Source organism: Ranitomeya variabilis, chromosome 7 (assembly GCF_051348905.1).
Source record: "Ranitomeya variabilis isolate aRanVar5 chromosome 7, aRanVar5.hap1, whole genome shotgun sequence".
In the NCBI taxonomy this organism is placed as follows: domain Eukaryota; kingdom Metazoa; phylum Chordata; class Amphibia; order Anura; family Dendrobatidae; genus Ranitomeya; species Ranitomeya variabilis.
In genome coordinates, this window is record NC_135238.1 from 236733680 (window position 1) to 236757302 (window position 23623).

Consider the following 23623-nt stretch of genomic DNA (forward strand, 5'->3'; position numbering starts at 1 on the left):
ATGACATGGTATCTCCCTACTACTTGATCATGGTTGAGCTGACCATCCACCAGCAGGGGGCAGCAGAGAAATGGGGCGTCCTGTAGGCTGTGACTACTGATCGCAGCTCTGGTTGTGATTGGAGTATATGATGTCACCTAAAGATTCTGATTAATTGGATTTACAAAGTTACTGAGTTCAGTATAAATGTCTGCTCTGGGGGAGGGAGCGGTAGTGATATATTTTCCCACCATTGATCAGTATTAGGGGTCTCTGGATTCTGTAAGGAGTGACACCTCTGCTACAATAACACAGTGTATCCTCAATGGCCTGCAACCTGCACTCCAGAAGACACTACAAGTCTCAGCATGCCCTACGAGCCGCAGGTTGCAGACCACTGCACAATTACCAGCGGACACTGGCTGCAATGGAAAATTCAATGAGAAGGAAAAGGGGAGAATTTCCAAAACTGGTGCAAAGTGGAGCAGCTCTTGTATGGCAGCCAATCAGGGCACAGCTTTCATTTAATAAAGGATCTGATTGGCCGCTCCTCTTTACACCAGATCGGTCTCTGGGATGTAATGATTTATTAGGACCTGGATCCTGCCAGATTCCGGACAATGGCTCCCTAATCCGAGGGCCACTGTCCGCTGGAGCCCGAGGTCTGCGCACGTCTGCTGCTGGCTGTTTGCACGCTCTACTTGTTGCATGTGGTATTTGATGCTTCCATAGATCTGACATGAAGGCACTCAGGGTCCCCGGAGGCATCGCTTACAGGTGGAGCATTAACCTCACATCTGCTGGAAAGCACAAGGTGCAGATCCGCTGAGCGCTGGCTCCACTGCTCCTCCTGTCCTCAGAAATCCCAATATTCTCACCTCTATCCAATCCTGACGTGTAAATGGACGATCCCCAAGACGTAGAGAGACCTTGTGGCAATGGCCGGTGGTCTCGCCTCTGACTGTCGTGTATGAAATCCGAAGGCTCAACACATCGAGACGTTGTATGGGGGGATTACAACGTCTCTGGTGGTCTCCATGCATGTCCTTAGTTCTTCAGCCCCATGGTCCTCTCTTCTTCTGCGGGGGCATGCTCCGGGGGTCTGGTTGGGTTGTTATAGAGAGGTCTACGTTGTGAGCGCTCCAGGCTCTTCATCAGGTTTTCCTTACTAACTTCTGTTTAACTTTCCTACTAATCATTTTCCTTGTGCTGCAAAGTTTGAGGCCGTGTGGCCCCCAGCAGAAGAGCCCAGTTTACTGGATCTGGACTTTGATCCCCTTAAACCTGACTCCAGTACAAGTGCAGCGCCGGCAGGTTCTTCACAGGTTTGTGCTGCCGACTCAACCACATGGAAAGGCTGATGGGCCGTGGATGGATAAATGGGGGGTTAGGGGTGTCGGTGGGATACATGGGTACAAGAATGAATAGAAGGATGGGGAAGTGCCGCCATATGTGATGGATGGGGGGTCATAGCGGCTAAGCAGATGGGTGGGTAAGTGGGTGGAGGAATGGACTGGTGGTTGGGAGAGTGGAGGGAGGGATTTATGGTGGATGGATAGATAAGTGAAGAATAGATGAATGGAAAGGTGCATGCCTAAATGGAGGGATGACTGGGTGGGTAGAGGTGACTGGATGTGTTCCTGAAAGTATGGATTGCTGGGTGAATAGGTGAGTAAGTGGATGGGTGACTAGATGGATCGATGTACGGATGGATGAATTGATGGATTGGGGGTGAACGGATAAATTAATTGGTGGATGGATTGGTGTGTAAGTAGATGGATGAGTGGATTGGTGATAGGGTGGACTGATCGATGAATGGATGGGTGCGTGTGTAAGTTGATGGGTAAGTGGATGTGTGGTTTGATAAATAGCTGGATCAATGGATATATTAATAGATGAATACACGAGTGAATGAATGTTTATGTTAATTGATAAGTGGATGGATTGGTAAATGGATGGGTTGCCTATAGGCGGGTGATGAAGTGATGGAAGGATGGATTGCTGTATGGTTTGTGCATCGTTGGGTGATGGATAAATGAATGTTGAGTGAGTAAGTGCCTAGACATCTGGCTGGATAAATAGATGGATTAGTGGGTAAATGGATAAGCCAATAATAAGAGAATGTTCAAGGAGATGGAAAGGTTTGTAAGTACATGTGCATGTGGATGGGTGGGTAAGTAGATGGCAAGCTGGCTGGCTGGATTATGGATAGGTGGATGAGTGGGTCAATGAGTGGACGGGTTGCGGCATGGATACGTAGGTAGATATATGTATAGGTGGATGGAAGGGGGGATTGTGCACAGAACACAAGACTAGATGGGTTGTTGGTTGGGTAAATGGTTGCTTGGATGTGCGGGGTCGTGGATTGATGGTCGGATCGATGGGTTTAGTCAGTAAACATAAGGCAGAACGGTTAGAAAGTCTGAGATGATGGCGATTGTATAGGGGATACTGTCCGGGTAGTTATTGGATGGAGGATGGTAGACACATGAGACGTCTATTTAAGGGATGGATGACTATTGAGCGGACAGACGGATGGGTACTGAGCAGATGGATGACTACTGAGCGGACAGACGGATGGGTACTGAGCAGATGGATGAATACTGAGCGGACAGACGGATGGGTACTGAGCAGATGGATGAATACTGAGCGGACAGACGGATGGGTACTGAGCAGATGGATGAATACTGAGCGGACAGACGGATGGGTACTGAGCAGATGGATGACTACTGAGCGGACAGACGGATGGGTACTGAGCAGATGGATGACTACTGAGCGGACAGACGGATAGGTACCGAGCAGATGGATGAATATATAGATGTTAATTAGATCTGTAGGAAATGATCAGACAGACAGAAGACGTCATGAGTCGGGTTGATGACTCCTGGAGATTCGGCACCAGTATAAATATGTGTCTGTTTTTTCCATTCTTGCTGCATTTCAGCCTTTGTCTTGGGATCTATGGGAGGTAAGAAACTTCACTAACTCAGTAACTCTTCACAAGTTCTCCCATCTTCACCACTCTTTAATCCTCCGGACTGTCACGGTGTTCAGCATATGGCTGCGTCCCACAGGGTCACTGCCAGGGTCACATTGTGCCCATCTACAGGGGTCTCCGCTCTTGGGATTGTATATTCTTTTGTTGGGTAGGACATGAGCACTGACTGCGTTCACTACTGACACAGGAGCTGCCTTTGAAGAGGTTAATCAGATGAACCCTATCGGCCATTGGGTCATGCAGCGACATTAGTCGTCCCCTGCAGTTCTGTTATCTGGCGTTGATGGACGCCTTCTTGTTGAGTGGCCTCCTCTAGTTTTGCCCCTGGATTGTAGCGCTGGTCCCTTGTCTGCGGTCACTTGGTCCGACCCTTTCATCCCTGGTGCCCGGGGCGATGAGCACAGTTATTCCCTCTCTTCTTAGTGCAGGGGCCCCAACGTCTGTGACATAAATGTGGACACTTGAACCAAGTCTTGACCATGATAGAAACTCTGCACTTTTATCTGGAGCTCGCTGGGAGCTGACTGACTCTGACCTTACAGCACACATACTCGGTAATATTAGCGTCACGGTTTATTGGGATCTTTTTTACGCCAAATTATTAGCAAATATTTACAAAATTCGCACCAGATCCTAAACCCCCCCCCCACTGCCGAGCGCCCCGTGTTCTCTGTCTGTGCTGACGGCTGATCTCGTAGAGAACACAGGGATCGGCCGTCCGATATCAGACATGGCAGATCTGTTGCCCCCAACATCGTCTTTTAGGTGGCACCATGGACATTAGGCTGTCAGCTGAACCCATCGATACTGGCTGACATTAGTCTATAGTGTGAGGGTCTTAGCTGAACCGTCTCCTCCGGTGCAAACCCTCCATACTGCGAGATCTGCGTCCATCATGTTACACAGGAATGATGTAGATCATCTCCGGTCTGCACTTATCATATTGCCCCAACCCTAAGGCCCCCTACACATTACATTTGGGCATGTCCGATCTTTCTTTCCTACCCGGAGAGAGAGTTCACCTCCAGAGGTGTCTAGGAGCAGATTACACTGAAAACACGTGCACGCTCAGCAGATACGAGCGTTCATGTGTTGGGAGAGGTAGCGGCTGGCCTCCACCCAAGGTGCAGCGGTGCCTAAAACCACAGACCCTCAGTGTGAACCTCCGCACCCCTATAGCAAAGCCTCTGTCCTCATCAGTTACTTCTGCCTCTTTGTCACATTGAATTTTCTCCCTCGGTTTTGCTAAGAGATTTGTCTGGAATGACGGGAATGAGGCGCGGTGAAATCCCCGGGTGCCCTGGATCTTCCCTGGGATGAGGGTGCAGGATTGTCAGGAGAATGGACCCGTATAAACAATCATGGAACCGTAAATAATAATGGAAGCAGAAATCCGGGTGATACTTTGTGCAGAAAATGTATCGCTTTATTTCTGTGAAGGAACATTGAGAGGAGCACAATGTGCGATTCCCCAGACGCTGCCTATAGATCCGGCTCTGACATTACAGGGTCGCAGACTTTACCCTCCGGGATCCCAGTAAAGAGATGGAACTGTGACTGCGGCCACACGGAGACTGGTTGACGCTCGGGTCGTCCCGACCAATGTGACCTTAGATTGTGTCTAGTTAAGGCTATGTGCACACGTTGTGGATGAGACTGTGGAATCTTCTGTGCAGATTCTGCATCTCTTGGCAGAAAACGCAGGTCAGAATCTGCACTTTTTTTTTTGCGGATTTTGTGCGTTTTTTTGTGGATTTTGTGCGGATTTCATACGTTTTTACCCCTGCGTTTTCCTATAATGGAATGGGGGCAGAAACGTAGCAGATCCGTAAAAAGAAGTGACATGCTCCTTTTTTAATCGGCTGCGTTTTCCGTGTGCAATTTTCCGCACCATTAGCACAGCATTAGCACAGCAAATCTGCAACGTGTGCACATAGCCTAATAAGATTGAGAGTCTGGGGGTCCCGAAACCTGTAGAGTTTACAGCAAGTAATAATGAGTGCAAACTATAGAAACCCCCGTAAATCCGACCCAGGAGCCGATATAACGATCCTCCGACGTGGCAGCCTGGTAATGTGGCCCTCAGATCCCGGGGCCCAGGGGCCATTGCACCGAGCAGTCGGGTCTGATGGAGCCGTTGTTGTGACCTCGCTCCCTGCATGTTGTCTCTTCTAACCTCCTTCCCTCATTCTTCCTCCATCTTGTCTTGTGCTTTCTCCCGGCTGCCAGCCTGAGCAGAACCCGCCTGGCAGCTCGGACCGGGGCGACCGCAGTGCCGATGCCACCTTTGTGGTGGACTGGTCCAGTGGCCCCAGTGAGTCTGACCAAGTAAGTGCCCCCTCTTATTACATTGGTGTTATTAGGAATAGTGACCGCCAGGCTGAAGCCCCTCGCACCATTGCTGCGCCCCTCAGAGCCGCCCTTCTCCTAGAGAAGATATTCCCGATCGTCTGCAGCGGGTTCTGCTGTCTGTCGCCGGCTCGGAGAAGGATGCGATCTGCCGGAGCCTCGCGCTGAATCCTGCCTGACTCTTGGCGGAAGCTTCTGTCCATTGTTGTCACCATTTTTCTCACATTAAAGGGATTTTTCATCTTTAGGAATTTCATTTCAATTATGTATTTGAGTGTAAAAATTCTATTTAATGTTGAGGTGCACTGAAAATGTGGCTACGTTTGTCTTCAAAAGTTCATTTTTTCTCGGCACAATTAACATTGATGCGATTATAAATCAGCTGTGAGGAGCTCAGATAAAAAAGATAAAAGCGTCACAAACTCTCCCGTCATATCGAGCTCACGGAGGGATCCTCAGTTCACTCATTCTGCAGCCACCCAACATTTCATAAAACCCAATTGTAAAAGCTATTTTTAGCTTAAAATAAATGGATTTAAGTGAAAATAAAAAAAATAATTGAATATCTATCTTTTGCTCCTGAAGGTGGATAATCCCTTTAAGATGCTGGAACCATGAATACGGTTATTGCTCATAGTTTACGGCTGGGTATTTAGTGATTATTACTAAAACTATGTCCAGTGGGAGGAGTCATAGTTCTAAAGTGTACTAATTATATGTAGGAGGGGTTATGATATGTGGGAGAAGTTCTAGTCTGTGGGTGGAGTTATGATATGTGGGAGGAGTTCTAGTCTGTGGGTGGGGTTATGATATATGGAAGTTTTAGTTTGTGGGAGGGGCTATGATATGTGGGAGGAGTTCTGGTCTGTGGGTGGGGTTATGATATGTGGGAGGGGTTATGATATATGGGAGGAGTTCTAGTCTGTTGGAGGGGTTATGATATGTGGGAGGGGTTATGATATATGGGAGGAGTTCTAGTCTGCAGGTGGGGTTATGATATGTGGGAGGGTTTAATGTTATATGGGAGGAGTTCTAGTCTGTGGGAGGGGTTATGATATATGCAAAGAGTTCTAGTCTGTGGGTGGGGTTATGACATGTGGGAGGGGCTATGATATACGGGAGGAGTTCTAGTTTGTGGGAGGGGTTATATGTGGGAGGAGTTCTAATCTGTGGGTTTGGTTATGATATGTGGGAGGGATTATGATATATGGGAGGAGTTCTAGTCTGTGGGAGGGGTTATGATATATGCAAGGAGTTCTAGTCTGTGGGTGGGGTTATGACAAGTGGGAGGGGCTATGATATATGGGAGGAGTTCTAGTTTGTGTGAGGGGTTGGGTATGATATGTGGGAGGATTACTAGTTTGTGGGAGGGGTTGGGAATGATATGTGGGAGGAGTTCTAATCTGTGGATGGGGTTATGATATATGGGAGGAGTTTGTCTGAGGGAGGGGTTATGATATGTGGGAGGAGTTCTAGTCTGTGGGTGGGGTTATATATGGAAGGAGTTTTAGTCTGTCAGGGTTATGATCTGTGGGAGGAGTTCTAGTCTGTGGGTGAGGTTATATGTGGGAGAGGTTATGATATATGGGAGGAGTTCTAGTTTCTGGGAGGGGTTATGATATGTGGGAGGAGTTCTAGTCTGTGGGTGGGGTTATGATATGTGGGAGGGGTTATGATATACAGGAGGAGTTCTAGTCTGTGGAAGGGGTTATGATATATGCAAGGAGTTCTGGTCTGTGGATGGGGTTATGATATATGCAAGGAGTTCTAGTCTGTGGATGGGGTTATGACATGTGGGAGGGGCTATGATATATGGGAGGAGTTCTAGTTTGTGGGAGGGGTTATATGTGGGAGGAGTTCTAGTCTGTGGGTTTGGTTATATGTGGGAGTGGCTATGATATATGGGAGGAGTTCTAGTCTGTGGGAGGGGTTATGATATATGCAAGGAGTTCTAGTCTGTGGGTGGGGTTATGACATGTGGGAGGGGCTATGATATATGGGAAGTTCTAGTTTGTGGGAGGGGTTATGATATGTGGGAGGAGTTCTAGTCTGTGGGTTTGGTTATGATATGTGGGAGGGGTTATGATATATGGGAGGAGTTCTAGTCTGTGGGAGGGGTTATGATATATGCAAGGAGTTCTAGTCTATGGGTGGGGTTATGACATGTGGGAGGGGCTGTGTCAGATTTCGAGGGGTTTTGAGACACAAGGTCACTCAGCGATGGCACGTTACACGTCCCCAGTAATGATCTCCGGGTCATCCAGCGCCTCGTGAATCCTACATCTGCACCATTAGATTTCTGTAACCTGTAACTGAGAGCGGCCGCAGTGTCCCCGTATTGTAGATCGACCATATTTCTCCGACCATTTCATTTCTTCTGCTCTTCATTTCTGGACTCCCTGGTGAAGACTCTTCTTGTGACTTAATGACTTATTATTATTAATGATTTTCCCGTTTCAGCCATCAGTGCCCGCCCCGGACACAACACCCAATAAAGAAGCGGAGGTGAAACCGGCGGCTGCGGAGAAAGATTCCAATGTAAATTGTAAAGAAAAATGGGAATTACTGTAAAAATTGCAAATAATATTTTTATGTCCCTCTGACAACACTTCCTGACCGGGGGTCCATCAGCTCAGTGTTGTCATAGGGACACTGGACTTCACAACAACCAATCAGATCTTTCATTCTCTAAACAGTGCGAGAAAAATGAATGGTGGCTCCTGATTGAGGTGAAATGCAGGGTCCCTATGATAACACTGACATGAACGGGGACAGGAAGTGTTGTCATGAGGAAAAAGACAGAAAAGACCTGAATGAGTTGAATACTTTATCCATCTAAAAAGCTGAAATGTATAGTGTCGGATAGTGTTGTAAGTGCATGCACTCTTGCAATTTACTGCATATTAAAATTTTCAGCCATTCTTGAGATATTAACACTTTTGTTTACAGCTCGTTGCCTAGGAGACCGACCACCACTGCTGTGTAGGCTGCAAACACTGCACAGACACTGGCCAGGAGCAGGGACGCGCTCCAACATTTCTGGCCTCCTTCAAAACAGCGCTTACAAGCTCAATAGAAAAAAACTTGTTAACACTGCATGTTCTGCTGTCTAGCAGCGGTGGTCGGTCTCCAAGGCAACAAACAGTAAATAAAAGTGATTATCTCAAGAATGGCGGAACATCTTAGTAAGCAGTAAATTACAAAATTGCTGATATGCACAAGTCCTATCCAGCAATACCCGATTATGAAGATGGGAATAACCCAAGAAATGTGGAAGATGCATTTACTACATTTTGCATTTGTGACATTTGTTCTGTATATGACGGTATCATTCCGTTCCTGTTGATTCGCAGCAGTCCAGCGCTCTGCCAGCCGTCGTCGTTGAGACTTTCTCTGCTACCGTGAATGGTACAGTAGAGAGCGCACCCCCAAAGACAGCCATGCCCCCGGGATTCCTCTATAAGGTAGGACTGTCAGCTCGTCTATTGTTAATAGATCAAGGGGATCAAATGTTCGTCTTGGTAGAAACTGACCTCAGAAAAAAATTATAGTATAAATAGATCAATCTGAGGGCAAAATATGCAACAAAAGTCTTTATTGAAATTCTCTTCAGAGGAGAAGTAAATCTTCGACCAGACATACAAAAAAGCCAACGTTTCGGCCTTAAGCGGCCTTTTACACGGCAATTTTATCTATAACCACATACAGAAACAAACAAAATTAAGTATAAATCATATTTCATGAATAAGTCACATGGTCGAGATATCAAATCAGAAGTAAATTCAACATACATATGTTATTGTTCAGAGATACATACAAAACAGGAATAAGTAATGATAGTAGTAATCATCATCATCATAATAATCATAACCAGGGATATCTTCCTCTAGGATAAAATCATATGATTCCTCTAAAGCTAATGAGAAGCAGGAAGATGGGAGAAAAACAAGACATAATCATTGTATCTTGTAACGTAGCATATTAACAATCATATACTACTCCGGGACAAAAGGGAAAGTGTTTTCAAAAATTCAGAACGAGTCCAGTGGATAAAGCAAAAGAAACATAGAATCCATGTTTTACCTGTATGTCGACATGGGAAATGGTGCTGTAAAATAGAATGTATAGCCATAAGTGCACAAAGGAAAGAAGTCTGGTAAGGTAGGTACAAGAAGAAACTAAAGCATACCTGAAAGATAGGAACTGTGTGGAACAGGGCAATCCGGATACAGCCGGCAAGGTGTGCGGTGTGTTGTGGGGCTGGCGCGGCGCCTATTTATGGCGTCAGTAATGGAGACAGCCGGATGAAGGGAAAAGCACAAGAGGGTGTCTGCGCATGCGCCAATGCTAGAGATCGCGCTTGCGCAATAGAAAAAGAAGGACGGAAGTGGAACAACATACTGGGTGATAACAGAATTGCCGGAATATATAGTGCTGCGCTTGCGCAAAGTGAAGGGGAGAGGAGTGAAAAGGAAATGGCTATCCATGCAGATATATGTGTGTATATTTTATATGGTAGGAGAACGGAAGAAAGAAAAAGAGTAGAGAAAAGTGGGAGACGTAAATGGCAAAAGATAAATGAGAAATATAAGTCATATATAGTAATATAATAGAGTAGGTATATGTAAACAGGTATAAAGAAGCAGAGGAAAGAAAACGCAGAAAAAAAGCAGAAAAAAAGGCAGAAAAAAACGGAGAACCAGAGTCCCACAAACCTTTAAGAAATCAAGGTATCCGATAAGTGAGAAAACCACTGGGCTAAGTCTGAAAAGGAAAAAAAAGGAAATATTCAAAAAAATTTTATAGAAAAAGAGAACATATATTAAAGAGTCGACCAACTAAGTTTATGAGAGTATAATGTCCCTAAATCGCATGTAAAAAATATATATAGACACAACAGTTCAGTATCGTATACAAAAGAGACCATTCGTGTACATGTGATATCAATAAAATAATTCGTACTCCCTATTCAAACCATTGGGTTCCAAGGTTTGAAGGGTGTAAATCCAGTATGCCTCTTTCTCTTTTAACTTGGAGATCCTGTTTCCTCCCCTTCGGGCTAAAGGTATACTATCAATAATTTGGTACCTTAGCTGTGCTATGTTGTGATTGTGAGAGATGAAGTGGGCTGGTATGGGCAGCATGAGTCTCTTGCACCTAATGGTAGATTTGTGTTGAGAGATGCGGTCTCGGATATGTTGGGTAGTTTCACCAACATATCCGAGACCGCATGGACACTTAATGAAATATATAACATAAGTGGAATCGCAGCTATAAAAGCCGCGGATGGGAAATTGTTTACCTGATCTTGGATGAGTAAATGTGTCGCCTCTAGTTATATTGGAGCATTGAAGACAATGATGACATGGAAAAGTGCCCCTCCGTGCTGTTGTAAGAAAAGTTTGTCTCATTACAGTTCTAGAGCTCCCGATGTCAGCTGAAACCAGGAGATTACGTAAATTGGGAGGTTTTTTGTGACACATCAATGGAGGAACAGTAAACTCAGGAATGTCAGGATATGATTGTCCCAATAATGACCAGTGTCTGTGTATTATACCATGAAACACCCGCATAAAAGGATGGTGAGTGTTCACAAAGGTCATTCTCCTGATTTTAGGTCGTTTAGCAATAGGAAGTGCAGTAACTGCCGGAGGTGTCAACAGAGTATCCGGATATCCTCGATTACGAAATTTGGTGGCCATCTCATTGAGCCTTAATGAACATTGTACGGGGTCAGACACGATCCTATTAATTCTCTGAAATTGAGATTTCGGAAGGGCCCTGGTGATGTGACGGGGGTGACAACTAGAGAAAAGAAGTAGACTATTTTTGTCAGTCGGTTTGACATATAGATCAGTTGATAACGATCCATCTTCATTAATGATAACCTGGGTATCCAAAAATGCAATAGATCTTTGATCATAATGAATTGTGAAGGTAAGTTTAGCCAGACTATTGTTAATGGTATGGTGGAAAGATATAAGTGATTCAATGTCTCCACTCCATATGAGAAAAATGTCATCAATATATCTCTTCCACAGTATACCATACTGTTGGAAGAGAAAATGTGTATATACAAATTTGGATTCAAAATCTGCCATGAATATGTTGGCGTAAGGTGGCGCTACATTACTGCCCATTGCGGTACCATTCTGTTGCATGAAAAATCCATCTTCAAAAAGAAAGAAGTTCTTTGTCAAAACAAATGTGAGAAGTGAGATACAAAATTGTTTCAGATTAGGATGAAATTGGGTCGTATTGTTCAGAAAGTTTTCCACGGCCTGGATACCATTGTTATTGTCGATATTGGTATATAAACTATTTACATCTAATGTCACCAATAGACACTCAGAGACATCAACATGTAAGTCCCTAATCTGAGTCAGGAAATGGGAAGTGTCTCGGAGAAAGGAGGGAATATGTTTCATAAGTGGGGATAACACTTTTTCTAAAACTATTGCCAAAGGGGAAAGTAAAGAACCAATGGAAGCCACAATGGGTCTACCTGGAGGGTTGGTTAAATTTTTGTGAATCTTGGGTAGTGTATATAGTACCGGACAAATGGGGTGGTTATTGATCAGGAATTCCCCCAATTTCTGATCTATCACTCCTAAGGTCTTGAAATGATGGACAAGGTCACGGATTTCTTTAGCAATTTTGAATGTGGGATCATGAGGAATAGGGAGATAGGTATCCACATCGTTCAATTGTGAGCGGATTTCACTGATGTAGTGATGTTTGTCCATAACTACTACCGCCCCACCTTTGTCGGCAGGTTTTATAATCAGATTTTTATTGGACCTCAAGTTATGTATGGCTGTTTTTTCTATTTGCGTCATGTTACTCATCACGTTCAGACGACTTGTTTGAATATCCATTATCTTTTTACTCACATCCCTCTGAACCAGTGAGATAAATGTCTCTACTGGATGATAGGTTCTGGGGGGAGAGAAGTTACTACGTTGAATAACGTAAAGGTGGGGCGGTAGTAGTTATGGACAAACATCACTACATCAGTGAAATCCGCTCACAATTGAACGATGTGGATACCTATCTCCCTATTCCTCATGATCCCACATTCAAAATTGCTAAAGAAATCCGTGACCTTGTCCATCATTTCAAGACCTTAGGAGTGATAGATCAGAAATTGGGGGAATTCCTGATCAATAACCACCCCATTTGTCCGGTACTATATACACTACCCAAGATTCACAAAAATTTAACCAACCCTCCAGGTAGACCCATTGTGGCTTCCATTGGTTCTTTACTTTCCCCTTTGGCAATAGTTTTAGAAAAAGTGTTATCCCCACTTATGAAACATATTCCCTCCTTTCTCCGAGACACTTCCCATTTCCTGACTCAGATTAGGGACTTACATGTTGATGTCTCTGAGTGTCTATTGGTGACATTAGATGTAAATAGTTTATATACCAATATCGACAATAACAATGGTATCCAGGCCGTGGAAAACTTTCTGAACAATACGACCCAATTTCATCCTAATCTGAAACAATTTTGTATCTCACTTCTCACATTTGTTTTGACAAAGAACTTCTTTCTTTTTGAAGATGGATTTTTCATGCAACAGAATGGTACCGCAATGGGCAGTAATGTAGCGCCACCTTACGCCAACATATTCATGGCAGATTTTGAATCCAAATTTGTATATACACATTTTCTCTTCCAACAGTATGGTATACTGTGGAAGAGATATATTGATGACATTTTTCTCATATGGAGTGGAGACATTGAATCACTTATATCTTTCCACCATACCATTAACAATAGTCTGGCTAAACTTACCTTCACAATTCATTATGATCAAAGATCTATTGCATTTTTGGATACCCAGGTTATCATTAATGAAGATGGATCGTTATCAACTGATCTATATGTCAAACCGACTGACAAAAATAGTCTACTTCTTTTCTCTAGTTGTCACCCCCGTCACATCACCAGGGCCCTTCCGAAATCTCAATTTCAGAGAATTAATAGGATCGTGTCTGACCCCGTACAATGTTCATTAAGGCTCAATGAGATGGCCACCAAATTTCGTAATCGAGGATATCCGGATACTCTGTTGACACCTCCGGCAGTTACTGCACTTCCTATTGCTAAACGACCTAAAATCAGGAGAATGACCTTTGTGAACACTCACCATCCTTTTATGCGGGTGTTTCATGGTATAATACACAGACACTGGTCATTATTGGGACAATCATATCCTGACATTCCTGAGTTTACTGTTCCTCCATTGATGTGTCACAAAAAACCTCCCAATTTACGTAATCTCCTGGTTTCAGCTGACATCGGGAGCTCTAGAACTGTAATGAGACAAACTTTTCTTACAACAGCACGGAGGGGCACTTTTCCATGTCATCATTGTCTTCAATGCTCCAATATAACTAGAGGCGACACATTTACTCATCCAAGATCAGGTAAACAATTTCCCATCCGCGGCTTTTATAGCTGCGATTCCACTTATGTTATATATTTCATTAAGTGTCCATGCGGTCTCGGATATGTTGGTGAAACTACCCAACATATCCGAGACCGCATCTCTCAACACAAATCTACCATTAGGTGCAAGAGACTCATGCTGCCCATACCAGCCCACTTCATCTCTCACAATCACAACATAGCACAGCTAAGGTACCAAATTATTGATAGTATACCTTTAGCCCGAAGGGGAGGAAACAGGATCTCCAAGTTAAAAGAGAAAGAGGCATACTGGATTTATACCCTTCAAACCTTGGAACCCAATGGTTTGAATAGGGAGTACGAATTATTTTATTGATATCACATGTACACGAATGGTCTCTTTTGTATACGATACTGAACTGTTGTGTCTATATATATTTTTTACATGCGATTTAGGGATATTATACTCTCATAAACTTAGTTGGTCGACTCTTTAATATATGTTCTCTTTTTCTATAAAAAATTTTTGAATTTTTCCTTTTCAGACTTAGCCCAGTGGTTTTCTCACTTATCGGATACCTTGATTTCTTAAAGGTTTGTGGGACTCTGGTTCTCCGTTTTTTTCTGCCTTTTTTTCTGCTTTTTTTCTGCGTTTTCTTTCCTCTGCTTCTTTATACCTGTTTACATATACCTACTCTATTATATTACTATATATGACTTATATTTCTCATTTATCTTTTGCCATTTACGTCTCCCACTTTTCTCTACTCTTTTTCTTTCTTCCGTTCTCCTACCATATAAAATATACACACATATATCTGCATGGATAGCCATTTCCTTTTCACTCCTCTCCCCTTCACTTTGCGCAAGCGCAGCACTATATATTCCGGCAATTCTGTTATCACCCAGTATGTTGTTCCACTTCCGTCCTTCTTTTTCTATTGCGCAAGCGCGATCTCTAGCATTGGCGCATGCGCAGACACCCTCTTGTGCTTTTCCCTTCATCCGGCTGTCTCCATTACTGACGCCATAAATAGGCGCCGCGCCAGCCCCACAACACACCGCACACCTTGCCGGCTGTATCCGGATTGCCCTGTTCCACACAGTTCCTATCTTTCAGGTATGCTTTAGTTTCTTCTTGTACCTACCTTACCAGACTTCTTTCCTTTGTGCACTTATGGCTATACATTCTATTTTACAGCACCATTTCCCATGTCGACATACAGGTAAAACATGGATTCTATGTTTCTTTTGCTTTATCCACTGGACTCGTTCTGAATTTTTGAAAACACTTTCCCTTTTGTCCCGGAGTAGTATATGATTGTTAATATGCTACGTTACAAGATACAATGATTATGTCTTGTTTTTCTCCCATCTTCCTGCTTCTCATTAGCTTTAGAGGAATCATATGATTTTATCCTAGAGGAAGATATCCCTGGTTATGATTATTATGATGATGATGATTACTACTATCATTACTTATTCCTGTTTTGTATGTATCTCTGAACAATAACATATGTATGTTGAATTTACTTCTGATTTGATATCTCGACCATGTGACTTATTCATGAAATATGATTTATACTTAATTTTGTTTGTTTCTGTATGTGGTTATAGATAAAATTGCCGTGTAAAAGGCCGCTTAAGGCCGAAACGTTGGCTTTTTTGTATGTCTGGTCGAAGATTTACTTCTCCTCTGAAGAGAATTTCAATAAAGACTTTTGTTGCATATTTTGCCCTCAGATTGATCTATTTATAGCTCGTCTATTGTAACATATATAGATGGAGCCAAGATTTTCCAGACAGCTGGATTTTTGTATCCATTAGTCTGACGATGTATCACAAGTTTGCTGTAAATGCTTTACACCTGTTATCACACTCATTGCTGCACTTGCCCCATCCTTGTAGAGACACGTTTGTTCATTTATCCTTCTTTCTTCAGGTTCGGGCCCAACATGACTATGGAGCAACCGACAATGACGAGCTAAACTTGAAATCTGGAGACATCGTTCTAGTAACCCATTTCGACAACCCAGAAGAGCAGGTGAGCGCAGCTAGAGCGGACCTGACAGTATGAAGCCTATAGATATGGAAGTGGTCGTGTTAGATAGGAAACCCCCCATCCCTTGTATAAGGTTAGAAAGAGACAACAAATCCTTTATGGTCGCTCAGGGTGAGGGAGACGGTGTCTTCTCTGCCACCAAAATACAGGAACTGTGGCTCCAAATGTCATAAATTCTGGCCACAATTCATAGACGTGACTGGTTGGGGTTCACCGAGGACTGGGTCACATAAACCCCTCCATAGAGTAACGCTCAGATGCTTCCAGCCTGCGTAGAATCTGCAGACACCAAGAACTGTTGTGTTGATTCATAAATTGCAACATTGTAACTAATTGGCCACGCCCAGTTCTAAAAGAGAATATTGGACAGAAATCAGCTGCTGATATCCACGAAAAATGTGCTGCAGCTTATTGCTTTTCAGTAATGAGTCAGTCAATTCACTATGAACAGAATTTATGCCAAAAATTTCAGGAATTCACTGACGTAGATGAATGTGAACGAATTTCTTTGGAAAGAATTTGCAGAATCTGAGTTTTAAAAGATTTGCTCATCTCTTAGTGTTTTACTGTAGGAGCCTAACTGACAAGTTTCTCATTAATTAGATTAGTGCTTCCCAAACTCCAGTCCTCACGGCCCCAACACGTCATGTTTTCAGGATTCGCTCAGTATTGCACAGGTGGTGGAATTATTATTAAGGCATCAGAAATTGCCACAAGTTCTCTCACCTGTGCAATTCTAAGGAAATTGTGAATATTAGATCTGCAGATGAGCCGAGAGGACTGGAGACTGGGAAACACTGATCTAGATCATTCTGCAAATCATGTCTGAGTCCTAAAACGAGTGGGGTGTGACAATTTTGGGCAAAGTGGTGGAGTCATTTTCAATAGGGCATTATCTATGTCTCAAGTCATTGATTCTCATCTATGCTGGGAGTTGTAGTTTTCCATCATATGTCAGGTCCATAGATTGGAGATCACAGCCTTATGTTCTCCTTCTAAAATGCAAAAAAAACCAAACCCAACCCCTTCCTTGCGGCCCTTTGTCTCATCGCCGTCTTTTGCAGGATGAAGGTTGGCTGATGGGAATTAAGGAGAGCGATTGGCTTCAGAATAAGGAGTTCGATCAACACAAAGGAGTCTTCCCAGAAAACTTTACAGAGAAATACCAGTGAGGAAGACCGGCCCTTTATCTCGGGGATATAATGCAAATTTTCTGTGAAAATTATCAAACCACGTCTACCCTATGAACAATTAACCCTACAAGTGTCAACTTAAAGGTTCCGTTCAATAATAGACGCAAGTATAGTCAATAGATACAGTTCCTGGAATGCTAATAACAATGTACGTTTGTGCCCCCATTTCCACCAGCGGAGGAGATTGGGTCTGTTACAGGTCGATTGTTGCGGAGGGTAACCCTATGATTTTGGATGTTGTGTAAGAATGCCAAATGGGGTGTGAATTGTACAATGTGCATCTATTATAGTGGAGCTGCCATCGTCCAATCATCATCGGTCTCCTAGCGCCTACTGACGCCAATATGGCCACCTCTGCTGTGCAAAGCCGCCGTCAGAGATGAGGAACGGCCACTTACTTTGTGCCACACCATCGATCCAATGAATATCCTCGTGTGTTGCCTCCACCATTGTCTGCCCATTCTCCATTGCTCTAATAATGCCATCAAATATTTGGACAGCTCTGCGCCAGGTCACAGTGTGGGAGTACTCAATGGGGGGTGATGCCTTTTCTTTTTTTATAGATTTTGTATACGGTGACAGCAGGGAACTCCACAATTTTTGGTTAATTTAATAATGCATACATACATCCTTGCTTTTTTGGGACATTGGTGCTCCTCGTACTGTCTAGAATCTGGACATATATTAAAGCCTAACTCCTGCGAGAATGTATACACATAAGATTAGTGTTACATTTATTATGCCATGTAGTTTCTGTAGTGATAGTTCAGGTGACATCCCGTTCTGCTGTACAGTAGACTGACTCTCCGTTCTGCACAGACTTGTTTCAGGTTCTTCCCACAAGCGCAACAGAAAACATAAGAAACATGTAAGGAGAAGGGTAAAGGTTCCGAAACATGGGAGACGCTATATAATTGAATTTAGGCTTAAATGAATTATTAGGCATCCAAGTTAAGCTCAACATTTCAAAGATTATAATTTTTGTAAAAAAAAAGTGCAAAAATGTAGATAAAAAATTGGCAAAACTTCCATCTGTGAAATCCCGTAAAATGTGCATATTTGAATATGGACCTAGTTTGCCTATGTGGTTGCATTCTCCACATGATCAACCACTGGGTCCCGAGGTCCCGTGTCCCATCCTGGAGGGGCGATGCCCTAATTGTAAGACGGGACCTTGCGATGCCATTATAGAGAGGTGGGCATTTCACACTATTACACACCGTGTATCTTTCCTCTCTTGGGGTCCAGGAAAATGGTAACTTTATGCTTGAGGGTCCTAAGAAAGAAAATGCTGAGCGCCAGTGATGAACCATTGATTGGCGTGAACTCTACGCGGTTGCATGATTTACACCATTGATGGTGACCAAACATTCTTCTAATGATTTCTGTTCTGCCAAACTTGGGTTTGGGACCTCGAAATTGTGAAAATGTTCCCAGTGTCCAATATTTTTCCAAATCAGAAAAAAGTTTTGAGAAAAAGTTTAGATTTCTTTTTCGCCCTTTTAGTCGTAGTTATGAAGTTTTGCGTGCTATTCTGTACGATCTTATTGAGATTGGAAGTATTTCTGATGTTTGTAATTAAATATATATCTCATTGTGGTGTCTCCGTGACCTTTGGCTTCTTTTTCTGAATTATTAAGCAAATATTCTTACACACAAATCCGAACTGTCCAAATGTTTCATGGAGCGTGCCACAGACTGTATGCGCTATGTGCTTCGGTGGGCTGGATCCCAGGAAGAATATATAGCGGCAACTTCCACCTTAGTCCAGGTGGTCTGTGTGATTGTAGGACCCCAAAGAGTGGTCGACCCCACAAATTGACACATTTTAAGTAAAGAGCAGACAATGAGGAAGAAACATTGTGATAGAAAAAGAAATGCAGATATTATCCCAGTGGCAGGAGCTGTTATGTCACAGCTCAGTACTTTACAGCTCTGAGATAATAAGTCAGTGCCCACAGGAGTCAGACAAGGGGGGAAGGGAAACTTTATGAATCTGATTCTAAGATTACATCTCAGCATTCTGAAAAGAGTCAGACCTAGCCATGGACAGATCTGAGATAATAGTGGAGTGCTCTGAGACAATAAGTCAGAGACTGAGAATATTACTCAGGGTTTCAGATACGTCAATATTGTCTTCACATCTGAAGATCTCAGAGCTCTGATGAGTTATTGTCCTTTATCAGTAACTGAGAAATGTATCACAGGCCTCCCAGAATAGTCTGTGACTGAGATATTAGCTCAGAAATCTGAGAAACCTCTAAAGTCGTAGACTTGAGATATTTATCATTGAAAGATCATTTACAGTGGGGAAAAGTGGGGAAAATAAATATTTGATATTCTGCCGATTTTGCAAGTTTTCCCCCTACAAGGAATGGAGAGGTCGGTAATTTTTATCGTCGGTGCACTTCACCTGTGAGAGACAGAATGTAAGAATAAAATCCAGAAAATCACATTGCAGAATTTTTGCATAATTCATTTGCATTTTATTGCATGAAATAATTATTTGATCACCGACCAACCAGCGAGAATTCTGGCGCTCACAGACTTGTCAGTTTCCCTGTAAGAAGCCTCTAAGGGTATGTGCACACGCTGCGGATTTTGCTGCGGATCCGCAGCGTTTCCACAGCTGCAGATCCGCAGCGGTTTCCCATGCATTTACAGTACCATGTAATGCTATGGGAATTGAAATCCGCAGTGCACATGCTGCAGAAAAAAACGCGCGGAAACGCAGCGGTTTATTTTCCGCAGCATGTCAATTCTTTGTGCGGAATCCGCAGCGGTTTTTCACCTGCTCCAATAGGAAACTGCAGGTGAAGAACCGCAGCGGAAACCGCAATAAACACCGCGATAAATCCACAGTAAAAACCGCAGCGGTTTTGCACTGCGGATTTATCAAAACCGCTGCGGAAAATTCCGCAATGGAATCCGCAGCGTGTGCACATGGCCTTACTCTGCACTCATTGCCTATATTAATTGCTCCTGTTTGACCTCGTTACCTGTATAAAAAACACCTGTCCACACACAATCACACTCCAACCTCTCCACCATGGCCGAGACCAAAGAGCTGTCCAAGGACACAATTGTAGAGCTGCACAAGGCTGGGATGGGCTACAGGGCAATAGGCAGCAGCTTGGTGAGAAGGCAACAACTGTTGGCACAATTATTAGAAAATGGAAGAAACACAAGATGACTGTCACCCTTCTTTAGTCTAGGGCTCCATGCAAGATCTCGCCTCTTGGGGTACGGATGATTCTGAGAAAGGTCCGGAATCAGCCCAGGATGACACTTACCAAATATTAAGTTCTGTTTTTCTATTGTATCAAATACTTATTTCATGCAATAAAATGTAAATTAATTATTTAAAAATCATACAATGTGATTTTCTGGATTTTATTTTTAGATTCAGTCTCCCACAGGTGAAGTCTACGATAAATATTACAGATCTCTCCATTCTTTGCAGGTGGGAAACTTGCAAAATCAGCAGTGGATCAAATACTTATTTCCCCACTGTAGATAAGTAGATAAATATCTCCCGTATAATCAGCTTTACTTTCAGATACTAATCTAGTTCTCTGGAATCTGAGTCCGTGATGGAGATAATATCTCAGCAATCTTAGGGAATAATTTTGATTTTGAGATAATAAATTAGTGTTTTCAGATCAGATAATTTTTGCAAACCAAAATGTCATCTCAGTCACTCACTTAGATACTTTGAGATGGTTTGTGCTCTGTAATGGGTTAATGACTGAGATAATAAGTCGGTGGATGAGAATATTTCACAGTAATGATAATTGAGCAATTTGAGGTGAGTCAATTGTGACTGAGGCAATATAACAGAGATCTATCAGCTGTGTGCTAATAAATCTGTGCTCTGAGCTATCAAGTCAGTATGTTGAGATACAAAGTCAGTGCTCCAAAACAATAGGTCATGACTCTGAGATAACAAGTCACTGTGCCAAGACAATAAATCAGTGCTTTGAGATAATAAGAAGGTGTTGGAAATACAAAATCAGTTTTCTGAGCTACTAAGTCAGTGCATTTGAGATAATTCAGTACTCCGTTAAGTCCGTGATCCTAGATATTAATTAATTGCTCTGAGATAATAAATCAGTGCTTTAAGATTCAAAGTCAATGCTCTGAGACAATAATTTGTTGCTCTGAGATAAGTAATTGCTCCAAGATATTAATACATTACTTTGAGATAATAAATCAGTGCTTTAAGATACAAAGTGATTGCTTTGTGATAATAATTCAGTACTCTGAGATAATAAGTCAGCGCTGTAGGATTATTTGTCAGTGCTCTGAGATAATAAGTCAGTGCTCTGGGATAGTAGGTCATTGCTATGGGATAATAAGTCAGTGCTTTGAAATAATAAGTCAGTGCTCTGGGATATTAGGTTAGTGCTGTGGGATAAGTCAGTACTATGGGATAATAATTCAGTGCTGTAGGATAATTTGTCAGTGCTCTGAGATAATAAGTCAGTGCTCTGGGATATTAGGTCAGTGCTCTGGGATAATAGGTGAGTGCTATGGGACAATAAATCAGTTCTGTGGGATAGTAAATCAGTGCTCTGAGATAATAAAGTCAGTGATATGGGATAGTAAGTCAGTGCTCTGAGATATTAGGTCAGTGCCCTGGGATAATAAGTCAGTGCTCTGGGATATTAGGTCAGTGCTCTGGGATAAGTCAGTGCTCTGAGATAATAGGTCAGTGCTCTGGGATGTTAGGTCAGTGCTCTGGGATAATAAATCAGTGCTCTGAGATAATAGGTCAGTGCTCTGGGATGTTAAGTCAGTGCTCTGGGATAATAAGTCAGTGCTCTGAGATAATAGGTCAATGCTCTGGGATGTTAGGTCAGTGCTCTGGGATAAGTCAGTGCTCTGAGATGTTAGGTCAGTGCTCTGGGATAATAAGTCAGTGCTCTGAGATAATAGGTCAGTGCTCTGAGATGTTAGGTCAATGACTGGGATAATAAGTCAGTGCTCTGAGATAATAGGTCAGTGCTCTGGGATAAGTCAGTGCTCTGAGATAATAGGTCAGTGCTCTGGGATGTTAGGTCAGTGCTCTGAGATAATAGGTCAGTACTGTGGGATAATAAATCAGTTCTGTGGGATAGTAAGTCAGTGCTGTGGGATAAGTCAGTGCTCTGAGATAATAGGTCAGTGCTCTGGGATAATCTGTCAGAATTTGGCACTAATATCTCTGATTTTATTTGTTCAGTCATTTGTAATCTCCTGGTTCCCTCCATTGCAGCTTCCAGGATACAGGCACTTGAGTGTACGATATTTATTTCGGAGGTCGTCTGTGGCGCTAAATGACCGATGACCATTTAAAGGTTCCGAAATGTTGATCATTTCATCTTGACCCCGCCACCGCATTGTAAGCACCGCCCCTAAGGCTTCCATGGCTCCTCCCCATGATCTTCCGCCGCAGACCCCCATTAACCCTTTGTGTTTTTTTTTTTATAAGGACTGTTTGTGTGTGCGTGTTCATTCATAGCTAACAGAACTGTGATGATTTTATACTGTATTATGTGACCCGCGAGGGACGTTGTGAGCGTGTTATGTACGTAGGACGAGCCCAGGAACACGTTATCCAAAGTATGGCCGCCGCCGCTCTGCCGCAGACGCTGCTGTGACTAATACACACATGGTATTGCATTACTTGACCGGTCTGCAGCATATTACATTATAGATATTTTTTGACTATTATTATTATTTTGTAACAAACACTATGACAATGGAAGGAAGAGCGGAGCACAGAATATATTTATGGCACATAGTTTATATTAGATATTGGGAATTTCAGGCGTCCGGCCACCAAGACGCAGCGGAAGCCGCCATTTTCAAGCTGGATTAATATATTCTACTCATCATTTCAGTAAGTAAAATAGCGCGGGGCACCAGGGGCTCATGTAAAAGGGGCCACCGGCCTGATACATGCAATATCTATAAATACGATACAAGGCAGCGCATGTGTCATCCTAATGTGCCGGTTATTTATTGACACAAATGTAGCAAATACAATGTAACGCTTTAACTGCTTGTCGCCCATGCGTCATTCTTTGCTGATCCGTGCCCGTGCCCCTCCACTGTGCCTTATGGTAGTTTTTGGATTTGTTTGCTGAACTATTGCCCCAGTCCAAGAAAAAAATGTCGGCTTCCGCTGTGAACAGGTGGACGGCACATTTTAAAAGTGACAGAAAGATAACAAGGGGTTAAGTTTACAGGGGAAAAAAAATTGTGCGTTTCTCAGAGCACTGGTCATGTATATTATAGAAGTGTCAATTACTGATATCGCATAAGGCGTCGCCATTTATCAGTGACGCTGATGCAGATTAGGAGGACAGGCAGAAAACAAAAGCGGAGAAAAAGATCAAATCAAGGGGATGGAGTCCTACTGTGTGTTTTGGCTCAGGTATCGGCTTGTCCTGAATACTTTGTTACCCCTGTTCACCTGTTATGTTACATCCAATAAAGAGTTATCCCCAGCTGACCGCCTCTGCCTCTTACTGCCGGCGAACTCGCATCCCAAATAAAAAGCAATCAATCAGCCCAAACTCTGCTAGACAGGCGACTTCACAGCCCTCGTTTCTTCCTTATCCAACAACCCCAAAT

General features: G+C 43.1%; 1 protein-coding gene across 9 annotated transcripts in view; it reads left to right on the forward strand.

Annotated features, from left to right (window-relative positions):
• BIN1 (bridging integrator 1) overlaps positions 1 to 23498 on the forward strand; it is a 145936-nt gene extending 122438 nt beyond the window's left edge. For 4 of the 9 annotated variants that reach the window (XM_077273252.1, XM_077273253.1, XM_077273257.1 and 1 more), the window contains 7 exons: positions 1197 to 1304; positions 2924 to 2947; positions 5207 to 5305; positions 7787 to 7864; positions 8680 to 8790; positions 15690 to 15791; positions 16874 to 23498. In XM_077273252.1, the coding sequence (XP_077129367.1) occupies positions 1197 to 1304; positions 2924 to 2947; positions 5207 to 5305; positions 7787 to 7864; positions 8680 to 8790; positions 15690 to 15791; positions 16874 to 16981 (630 nt within the window). In that variant the 3' untranslated portion in view covers positions 16982 to 23498. The remainder of the gene's footprint in view (positions 1 to 1196; positions 1305 to 2923; positions 2948 to 5206; positions 5306 to 7786; positions 7865 to 8679; positions 8791 to 15689; positions 15792 to 16873) is intronic. The other 5 variants (XM_077273258.1, XM_077273260.1, XM_077273261.1 and 2 more) reach the window with 2 other exon arrangements.
• Positions 23499 to 23623: the final 125 nt, after the last annotated feature.